Genomic DNA, 10,988 nt, shown 5'->3' with positions numbered 1-10,988 from the left:
CTGCGCGTCCGGAGCCTGTGCCCCGCAACGGGAGAGGCCACAACAGTGAGAGGCCTGTGTAACGCAAAAAAAAAAAAAAAAAAAAAAAAAAAAAGATCTACTCTCTTAGTAGCCTTCAAGACTATAAGAGAAAATTGTTAACTCAGCTTTTATTACTCAGGACTGAAAAAGCAGATAAGCCATTTACAGCTGATGATTACACTGTGTTTCTTATATCTATATAATTAGTTTAACTTGGTTGTAGTGTACTATAATTACCTGTTTATTTGTCTCTATCTTCAACCTGATCATTGTCTGGGTCTTAGTTGTATCTGTACCCTAAGTGCTGAGAACAGAGCTTCGAAAGTACATGCCGAGCCCTTTAGCGCACAAATGAGTAGATGAGAGACGTGGGGTGTGGGGTGATCTTCAGGCAGACGTCTTCCTTCACAATCTTAGTCTGTCAGACTTTTAAGTTAGGTGTTCCCTGCTGCGGAATGAAGGGGCACAGAAATCATGCCTTCTATTACTTCCCCTTGCAGAGCAAGGCCATTTGCACTGATTAGAACAGGGTACTTGCAAAATTTCAGTCCTAAACAATGACTAGCCTGTCGCCTCTGGGATAGATTCCAACCAGCTGGACCAGGCCCTGGGGCGAATAGGGCAGCAGATGGTCCTGTGGGTTTAGTGAGAAATATCACTGTAGCCCAGTATGTGTTTTGGAGGAAGATGAAGGCATATAGTTTCCACAATGGTTTTGTTTCCAAGAAGAATAAGAAAGGCTGTGGGTTTAGTTGAGTGAACTAAGCTGTCCGAAGTTGTCAGATGCCACCCCAATCATCCCATGTGGGATGTATTTTGTGTTCCTGTCAGCTGGGAACATACAGAGGTGGATCCTACACACAAGACCCTAGTGTCCTCATGACCTGCACCTGTCTTTATTCCTGGTGAGGTGAGATAGAGTCCTTGGTTCTGGAGACCCGTGGGGGAGCTCCTGGGCAGGCGTAGCTATGGAGGTAGGAGCCAGAATTGTAACCAGTTTGCTGTTGTAGTCTTGGGTCTCACTATTTCCCATAGTGACCCTCATCGTGAAACAGCAAACATTGGATACTGGCATTTCAGAGCAGAAGACTTGCCAATCTACCTTCATGTTAGCTTACATATGACAGGTTGTGATCAATAGCTGTTGAGAAGCCACCTGCAGTCCCTGAGCCTCAGTTTCTATATCTGTAAACTGGGCATTGTATCATGACCCTTCTTAACAGCGCCCAGAGAAGGTACCGAAAGAGAGCAGAAATGTGTCAGAATTTGTGGGACTTTCTATGCTACTTTTCCTCAGGATCATCTTCCAGCTTCCCAGGCCTGTCCTTTGTTGATACTCAAGCTTGTATCCACTTCTCTCCTTCATCACCTCTCTGTAGGGCTCCATTATCCTAGAGGTTCCAGAAGTATGCTACATACTAACCTTGGTTGTGTGTCTCACTGCCTCCTCTGGGAAGCTGCTCTCAAGGTAGGGGACTGTTTGGGCTTCTAGCCCCCAGCCCAGCACAATACCTGCACCTGACATTCACCCACTTGGCCTTGAATCAATGCGTGGATGAACAGATATATTCAGGCATTGTATTTCCAGTGGCAGCTATGGATTTTAACAGGTGCCTCCTGGAGAAAGTCTGAACCCAAAGTTGACAAGCTATGATGGTAGAAATTTCATGTTGCCTGACAAGGTCCCAAGGAAATAAAAAAGGCAGGTGACATAGTTGGGACTTACTATAATTTACCAATGAGACCTCCACCCACTCAGGCCAGTGTTGGGTAACCCTGGGGCTTTCAGGCCAGAGGGATGGAATGTATTGGCAAGAGGCGAGTATCGCTTGCTCCAGAAGGACTGAAAATGAGAGGGATAAAGGGAGAAGGAGGTGCACAAACACAGCTTAAATGGCCCGTGTTTCTATTGAGTTTTGAGAACTTTTGAGGTTTTGTTTTTCATATAATTCACAGTTTCTCAGGCCAAGGAGATGCAGCATTTTGGTCAGAGGAAAGACAATGAACCAGTGTACATTTCAGATGCTCAGTCCTCTAATTTCTCCCATGAGGAACGGAGTGGGGGCTCACAGATGCCACTGACTTCTACTGCAGACCTCCTCCTTAGTAACACCTTGCTACCCATTCAATATTTTCCATCTAGTCAATGATAAGGAAGCATCTGCTCTGACCGCCCCCGCTTTGCCCCATAGAAAAACCTCATTTCATCTTTATGGAGTCCTGTTTGCTGTATGTGCCACATCACTGGTGGATAAGGAGGTTGGAGGTCCAGTTGGTCACTGGGCTGCTTTCTCCACTTCACTCCCTTCACTCTCACTGATTTTGGACTTGTGGCCTTTCCAGAGAGAGGGGGTCATTCTTTGGTTAAGAATCTGTGTAACTGCTGTCCACTGCAGGACCCTCTGAGGGGCGGGACAGGAAGACTGAATGGATACCCCTTGGTGCAGCCATCACCACATGGTCCATGTCCTGCCTCTCCTTCGCGGGCCCTCTTGTCAACAGAACCCTGATGGATCATCCTGAACGAGCAGTGATGGTGGCCAAGGCACAGCCAGGCCCTCTTATTGTATTAACAATACAGGAAGATGATGCGGTCACCAAACAGCCACAGGGAACAGACACACAGGGGCCCAGAGTTCTCACTACTACCAACTCAAGTCCACCAACCTTTCTGATTTCCATGCTGCAGAAAGCATTCTGCAGGTACCAGGGGCATAAGGGTGACTAATACTCAGACTGAAGCCTAAACTCTCAATCTGTTAAGGGAAATAGGTGTGGAAACCCACAATGGTTCTGGAGGATACAAGGACAATAATAGAATTGTGTGTGTGTGTGTGTGTGTGTGTGTGTGTTGGGGTGGGGGGGGTGAGGGGCACGATAGAAGTCATCCAGAAGAGGAAGTGGTTATTCCTGTTGGTTAGGGAAGTCTCTAAAACAATGTTCTTTCTGAGCTGGGATTTGAAGGATGAGTAGGTGCCTTACGGGGAAACAAGGATATCTAGGCAGAGGAAACTGCATGGTAAAGATTAGTAGACTTAGCGTGTCTGAAGGATTTCTAGTTTTGGAGTTCAGGCAGTTACAGAGAAAAGAGCAGTTTAGAGGATACTTGTGGCTAGTGGTTTTATTTGAGTTTCTGTAACCTTTGAAATTACTGATAACACTGATTGTTATTGAATGGCCACAGAATATGAAGTCAAGGGAGGTCAAACTGGACTGTCCGTGATGCTTTGCCAACCATCAAGGCAGGGAGGGCTCATGCAGGTGGAGCACAGGTGGCCCTTCTATTGGCTGCAGCTCCAGCTCCACCCCCTTCCCAGGACATAAACCTTCCAGCCTCGGTGAATCATCGCTGGGTGTGAAAGGAAGCAGGCAGGCAAAGAGTAACACACGCAGCTGAAAGGAAACTCAGAGGAGAGAATCACCGAGGGAATTGGCCATGGACCTGATCCCAAGCTTTTCCGTGGAAACCTGGGTTCTTCTGGTTACCAGCCTGGTACTCCTCTATCTGTGAGTATCTGTGATTCTGATCTCCTCTGGGGTGCTCATCAGGTCCCACTTTCCCTTTACTGTTTCGAGGATCAGTTAATGGCGGGAAAGTTGCTTAAGCTGTGGGTGCTACAAACGCCAAAGGGGTTGTTATCGATCTTAACCCAGTTCTGTTGAATGAGTAACCAACCAACAGCCCCCCTACCACCACCCCGCGAGTTTTTATCTTCTGTAGCTAGGAGGGTTTAGTGACATTATTTGCTCCTGGGGGTGATGGACTGCCAGCTTCCATGGGCCCAGACTAGTCAACCAGAATCCACCAGGGGAAGATTTAAAACAACTGGTCCCTGTGCGGTGGGGTGCTGTCCCCTTCCCAAGCTCTGGGCATCCTGGAGACGTGAAGTTACTTGGGATTTTGTCTCATGATCTTCACCCTCTGGGTTCAGTCTCTGCTGCAAGAGTTGTGTAGAAGGATTGGCCCCTGTGTCACTCAGGGGGTTCCTGCTTCCTTCCCTCCCTCCCCAGATGTCATTTACACAGGCATCTTGTCACCCAGGGGCTGGAAATGGATCGCCCTTCACTTCAGATCAGCTCTTCCCCCTTTCCTGTGTCCCTCCTATGGCACCCTCTTCCAAGACTCAATTTCCCCACCCTGTACTATGCAGAACTATCTACCCCCAAATGAGAAATCTTTAGAGGAGAGGACACTTGGCAGAAATTGTGAAATTATATTCATTTCTTTCAGCTTTTCCTCTCGTCTCTGAGAGCTTTAGCATCAGCATAGAAATCTGAGAGTTCATGTAACACATTGAAAGTTCAGAAAGAGAAATTGATTTGCCCTGGTTGTGAAGGTGAAGGAAGGACCTGGGGTGGGAATAGCCCAAGTCACTCCTTGGAAATTGATGCCCACACCTCCACCAGCAGCTTTTCTGGAGGAGGATCTAAACCCCCGGCCGGGCCTGGCCAAAGGGCCTCTGCTGTATCTTCAAGCACAGTTTCTTTCAGGCAATTTTTGGGTTTATTTTATCACGTAAGATTTGATGGATTTGTACAGAATATTTGGAACCTGTAAGACCTTAGAAACTAAGCTTCAAAGAAGAAAAAAGTCTTAAACATTCTGGAACATTTTATGGTTATTCATTCTGTGTGGCACAATGCCTCTTTTGCTGTCTTCCGGGAGGTTCCTGAAGTTCGCAAGGCCCACTTTTAGCTAAAAGTGCTTGCAGAGCACGTTGAAGCATTTATACGTCGCCTCCTTTTCAGCCATACCTTTCTAATTTGCCCCTACAGAGTTAGTTGTGGCGGCCTAGCAACTTCATCACCAAAACCATTGCCAGCAACCTCTTCCCCGCAACCTCTCTTTTCCTCCACTCTGTCAATTCTCAGGAACACCAGACTGAGAAGACCTGCAAGATTTCCAGCCCCCCAGTTGTGGGATTCCACACAGAACAGGTGAAGATGAGTTTCGTGTACGCCAGCTGTAGGAAGCACCAGCCTTAATGGCTTTTTGAGGTAGTTGGCGCACAGAGGCAGTAAACTAATCTGTGATTGAGGATCTTGGGGAAAAAAAGAGTGTGCCTGGTACTGTGTTTAGCAGGTGAGTATCACAGGCTGGAGGACCAGATACCATTTGAGAAAGAATGGTCTGGAAATGGATCCTCTAGTCATTGGTTCACTTACACAGTTATATTCAGGGAACATGTGGTCAGTCACCCTTCTCTGTAGGGCAAGTCAAGCAGATTACCTGACAACGGAGACCTGAGTGTAGCTGAAAGGTGCTCACATTTCTGTGATGCCAATGGGAGCCTTGAACACAGTTTGCATTTTATAGAAATAAGGACACTGTTATTCTCTAAGGCTTGATTATGAAGTTGGATTTAAGAGGAATTAAATCCTAAAATGGGGTCAGGTCATAGAGGGAAAGAAAAGCATAAAAATCTCCGTGCGAATTGTAAGAACAATGTCACAGTAGGCTCTCAATAACTGTTATTCTGCAGACAAAGTTAAGCAAAATCTCATTATTGGAACAGAGAAAGCAATGTTCCCTTTCTACCTAGAATGAGAATCTCCAAATCATCTAAGAGTCGTTACTAAATAAATGTGAGTGAATTCCCTGGAAGAATTCCAGCCTGAACCTCTCAGGATCACTCAAATTAGAAACATTTCTAAAGTATTCACTCTGAGATTGGAACTATGGAGACTTCAGCTGCCTTTAGCTAATCATCATTACCTTTTATGGGTCTCATATTGGTGGTGGGTAAGGAGATGATGAGCGAATGTAATGATTGCTTTTGGGACTGCTGTTATGATTTATGGCCTACATGTTATCTCCTTAGGTTGACTGTTCCAGTTCTGAGTCAGTGACTGGCCAGCTCCAGCACCAATATTCCACAATCCCTGTGACCTAGTTTCCTCTTTCACTTTATAGATATGGGACTTATTCACATGGACTTTTTAAGAAGCTGGGGATTCCTGGGCCAAGACCTCTGCCTTATTTTGGAAATATTCTGTCCTACCGAAAGGTGTGTGTTGTTTGAGCTCCAGCTTTGCTTCTTATGGTGGCAAATCTCAGCTGAATAATATAGTAAAAGTGCCCCTCCTCAGGAGGAAGTTCTGAGGTTTCACACTTTCCAGAAATATCATGGGCCCCACCCAGCACATGGCCAGTTTTACAACACGCCTCTATGTTTAGCTGTTAGGAGCCTCAGGTTTTGCCGCCTCAGACAGCCCAGCTCTCTAGCTGATTCAGCACCGGACTTGATGTTCCATCTGGTGAGTATTGTGAAGAGGATTTTCTTTCTGCCAGGTGCAGATTCCCAGGAAGGCACCATCCCCTCAGTATTAGGCGAAAAGCACGAAGAGGGTGCCTGGTCGTGGCTTATTAAGCTGCGTACACTACAGTCAGGCTTTCCTGTTGGTAGCATGAGCTCTGGGCGGCATTTTTTTCTTCCTCCTGGATTGCTCGGAAACTTCAGTTTCTAACACAGCCTGAGCATTCGGTGTCGGGTAATTTGCACATACTTGAATTATCTCAAGAACTACTAATGCCTGCAGTTATTTCTGTGGCTCTACTCCAGTTTTGCTAACCCTGACATCTTTTGCGTTTCGAGGGGTGGAACAAGAGCTTTTTGCTTTACTTCTGTGCCTCCAAAGAAAAAGCACCTTTTGGATGCATCTGAGCAGTGAGTAGGTGTAGCGGAGACAAGGTGGTGGTTGTCTAGTTACTTCAGGTATTTAACCACTAAATAAGTTGTGGGGTTTAAAAAAAAAAAAAAAAAGTAAGGCAGAATCACATATACAAAATCACTAGAAAGGATATGATTTGACAAAATTATTAAAAATTGAACTCAGTAGAATGTACTAGGTGGCATATGGACCGTGCATTCTGGCCGAGCCTTGACATTAATCCAGCTCTGATGCCTTGCCCGGGGCCTGGGCCCTGAACTGAAGGTCATGAGCTACGTCCATGTGTCCAGGGGGCAGAGCCTTGTGTGCAGGCTGCTCTCTGGCTCAGATTTCCTTTCCTGCAGACATAAGGCTTGTTTCTCAGACCCTGATTCTCCCAACTGAGGTCTTCATTGTCTCATTACTGCCTATGAGCGTCCTGAACTATTTTCTCTCTGAAAAAGCAATAATTTATTTTCCACCTTTCCCGGATGAACTCCTTAGTAGATGCACTCCAAGACCCATGTTTCTGAGACCTTCATTTTCATAGGTAAACCATCAAATATCACAACAGAAACTTAGTAACAGGAAGTTTATTTTCCTTTAAGCAACAGAGGGAAAATTCGGGGCAAGTGTTTTAATTGGCATTGTTGTTTGTAGTTGTGGTAACTCCCCATCTTTTCTGTGTTGAGCTGGAAAACTAGAAGGTGATCTACTTTGTCATTCATTCATTCACTCATTTATTTTCTCACTCAACACACACCCCTTAGACTTATTTAAATCTGCTGGACTAAAAAGGTCGCTGGTGTCTTTAACTTCCTAATTCTGCTAGAAATCTAGAGAGGGCTCATGAGATAAACGAAAAGGCTGCTTAACAAGGAGATGAAAGTGTGTACAGGCCGATCTAACTTACCCTTCGCTTCAGTTTTCTCACGAAAGACAAGGAGGTACTTAGTATCCACAGGCAAAGATAAGCATTTAGTATCTGTGATAGAGAAAATGCAAGAGTGGTTTAAAATTCTCTGTTCGAATATCTTCATTTCCCCTAAGACGTCTCTGAATAAGAACTTCCTTCCAACTGCCAGTGGAGAATAGTAAGCCTGATTTCATGGGTTTCAAGATATTTTTGTCCCCAAAAGAGGTAGGGTTCAATACATTTAGTTTAATAATCTAATTTTGTTTCTCCTTGCAGGGTATTTGGGATTTTGACAATAAATGTTTTAAAAAGTATGGAAAAATGTGGGGGTGAGTATTCTGGAAAGTTCCATTGGATAGACTTGTTATGATATGGCGCCCCCCTGTGGTATGGAAGACAATCTCAGTCCAGAGCTTCTTGGGATGAAGTCATCTATTGCAAAGCTTTGGAGTCTTGTTCTTTCTACCAGGGATCCCAGGTGTCAGCCAGGTGCCCAGGTCTACAGTCTGAATTAGGCTTGGAGATTTGCAGGTCATCACTTTTCTCCAGACTTTGAGGCCCAGGGACTCCTAGCGTCGCTTTCTGTCCAGTGTCACTCTTCGCCGCTTCTCCATTTTTCTTTCCTTAGGTTGCATTTAATTGCATAAAATGCATTATTCCAGAACATTCTAACATGTGCCCATGAATGCATTTTTTGACCCTTTCCCACATGATTCACTTTTAATTAAAAGCCAAGAATCCTTTATTTAAGTTTTGCATTTAATATGTCCTTTTGGAAAAAGAGCTGGGGGTTACAGGTAAAGAAAATAGGAAACAATTTCTGCTCAGCGTTTTACATTCTCTACAAGTATGGAGGTTTTTTGGTTATTGTTTTGTTTTTGTTTTTAATTTTCAGCCAAGACTTTCCAGTGTAATTGTATTCAATTATTGTTTTATCTACTATTTTTCTCTGACTTTGAAGAGATGTGGGATATATCTAACCCAGAGTGTGTCATGTGGGCTTACAGATTATAGGAGTTTTGTAGGTTTGATGAGAGCAGCAGGAGAGGTGTAATGTAGTGATTATTCGCCAGAAGGAAGTGGGAGAAGGCTCTGCCTCTCTGTCCCTCTTCATCTTCTCTGATCAAGTCCTCAGAAACCATAGGGCCCTGCTGAGTTGCCATGGCCCCAGAAGTCAATGTGATTGAGTGGACAGAACACATAGCCGTAGATCACTACTGGACCAGCTCCACTGCCCCTCCAACATTTAATACTTGTGAGCTCTGGATAGAGTCACTTTTTCATTGTGAATCCCAGTTCTCTCATTAGAAAATGGTTCTCATGCTTGTGTGTAAATGAGAACCACCTGGGAGAACTTGCTGTAAGTACAGAACTTTGACCCCACCCATCAGCATACCAAATCAATATGATCTGGGATGGGGCCAAAAATCTGAATTTTAACTGGTAGTATAAGAAATACTAAGGCTGGAGTGACATCTGAATATAAAGCATCACCCCAAACCAGTATCCCTTCTCCACCCAGGTGTTTTTGAAAAAACACGGGGAAGAGGGAATCGTCCAAGTAATATGGTCAGTCAGATGGAAGAGCAGATTAAGTGCCTCTTCAGTCCCTTCCGTCACTGCTTCAACACTACATGCACACAACACCCACTTAAACCCTCTGAGTTTTAGAATTTTGGCGGCGGGGGGGGCGGAAATAATGCACTGGTTCTCATCCATTTTTATATGTGATCACAAAACCGTTTGAAATTCCTGTGTGAAGTCAGAGGAATAACAGGTAACATGTAGAAAACCTTGCACTGTGTTCTAGCCATTGCAAACGATTGATAGAGGAAAGAAAGTGCCGGCAGACAGTGTGATTAACTTAGAGTCAACCTCATGCCAGGGGCCCACTGCCATGAACGGGCATCCTGACAGTCAGGAGATCGGGCCAAACTGGGATGTAGCACATCTGAGGAGTTGGCTTTATGTGGTTAGGTGGGTCAGACATAGGCCTGCCCTGCTGCTAGGGAGCCTGAGGCCCACTTGGGACCCATGTCGAAGAATAAATATAAGTAATGAAAAGAAAATATTTTAAAAATGAATTATACATCCTCCTCTGAATTTCTTTATTCTCTTTGTCCTTTTGTTTCAAATTTTTCTAACCTTGATGCTACCAAGGATATCTCCTTATTAGTTAATATAATATTTTCTTTTAAAAATTATGAACTAGAAACCAAATTTTAGAAAATAGAGCAGAGAAAATCTTTCATAATCCCACTCTCACTTGTGGAGTATTCCAAATCTTCTTCCATTTGCAGACACATTTTGCATATTTATGATCAGTGAGTCTATAAGTTTCATAGGCCTTTTTCATGCTTTTGATATATCTTCAAAAATGAGTGGGTGGACTCTCCTTAATTAATTATTCTCTTCATTCTTAGACAATTTACTTGCCTTCAGTTATTTACTAAGCTAACTTCCTTTTTGATAATGAAATATTTTAAACCTATAAAAGTTGTGGAGAATGGCATAGGAAATACCCATGTAAACAACACCTAGACTTAACAAATGTTCTAATGTTATTTCTAACCGTGATCTCTAGGAGTAAGGATTATGTAATGTCAAGATGAGAGTCTGGACTTAAGCTGTGACTCCAGCTGCAGAAACCGGATCATTAAATTTAATCACATCTCTTTTCCCTACACAGGTGTTATGAAGGTCATTGGCCTCTCTTGGTTATCACAGATCCAGACATAATCAAAACAGTGCTAGTGAAAGAGTGTTATTCTGTCTTCACAAACCGGAGGGTAAGCATCCAATTTTTAAGTTTAAGTATTATTTATTTATTAAATATTTATTCTGTAATAATTATAAATTCACAGGATATTGTCAAAAGAGAAAAATACAGGAAGGTGCTGTGAAGGAAACCTTTCATCCTGTTTTCCCCAAAGGTTAATATCTTGCATAATTATAGTACAGTATCAAAGTAGGAAATTGACATTGATACTTTCCACATAGCTTATTCAGATTTTATCAGTTTTATGTGCATTCATTTGGTGTGAGTGTGTGTGTGTTACTCTATGAAAATTTATCATAGATGTAGATTTGTGTAACTACCACCACAATCAATGTATAGAAATGTTACTTCCCCATCAGTCTCCCTCTAACCATTCTTTTATAGTCACAGCGAGTAGCTTGTCTTTTCCTCTTATCAAGGTCTTAGTAGAGCAATTTTTTTTGTATTTTTATAGTTTATTATTTTATCCATACTAAAACACATCATGAAATCACTTACTGTTTTTTTAAACATCTTTATTGGAGTATAGTTGCTTTACAATGGTGTGTTAGTTTCTGCTTTACAACAAAGTGAATCAGTTATACATATACTTATATCCCCATATCTCTTCCCTCTTGCGTC

The 10,988-nt window shown here is 43.4% G+C and overlaps 1 protein-coding gene across 10 annotated transcripts in view; it reads left to right on the top strand.

The window, feature by feature from the left end:
• LOC102979137 (cytochrome P450 3A29-like) overlaps positions 1–10,988 on the top strand; it is an 86,610-nt gene that overhangs the window by 37,690 nt on the left and 37,932 nt on the right. For 3 of the 10 annotated variants that reach the window (XR_008619091.1, XM_055089844.1, XM_055089849.1), the window contains exons 5-10: positions 2,418–2,724; positions 3,339–3,528; positions 4,798–4,959; positions 5,936–6,029; positions 7,865–7,917; positions 10,278–10,377. Coding sequence is in view for 9 of the 10 variants with exons in the window: in XM_055089844.1 (XP_054945819.1) it covers positions 3,458–3,528; positions 4,798–4,959; positions 5,936–6,029; positions 7,865–7,917; positions 10,278–10,377 (480 nt within the window). In the remaining variant the exon portion in view is untranslated. Of the gene's footprint in view, positions 1–1,076; positions 1,490–2,417; positions 2,725–3,205; positions 3,529–4,797; positions 5,105–5,935; positions 6,030–7,864; positions 7,918–10,277; positions 10,378–10,988 lie in introns of those variants that run through there. The other 7 variants (XM_055089845.1, XM_055089846.1, XM_055089847.1 and 4 more) reach the window with 7 other exon arrangements.

The sequence above is a fragment of the Physeter macrocephalus genome, chromosome 14 (assembly GCF_002837175.3).
Source record: "Physeter macrocephalus isolate SW-GA chromosome 14, ASM283717v5, whole genome shotgun sequence".
In the NCBI taxonomy this organism is placed as follows: Eukaryota; Metazoa; Chordata; class Mammalia; order Artiodactyla; family Physeteridae; genus Physeter; species Physeter macrocephalus.
Note: the sequence above shows the minus strand (reverse complement) of the source record. Positions and strands in the feature narration are given on the sequence as shown.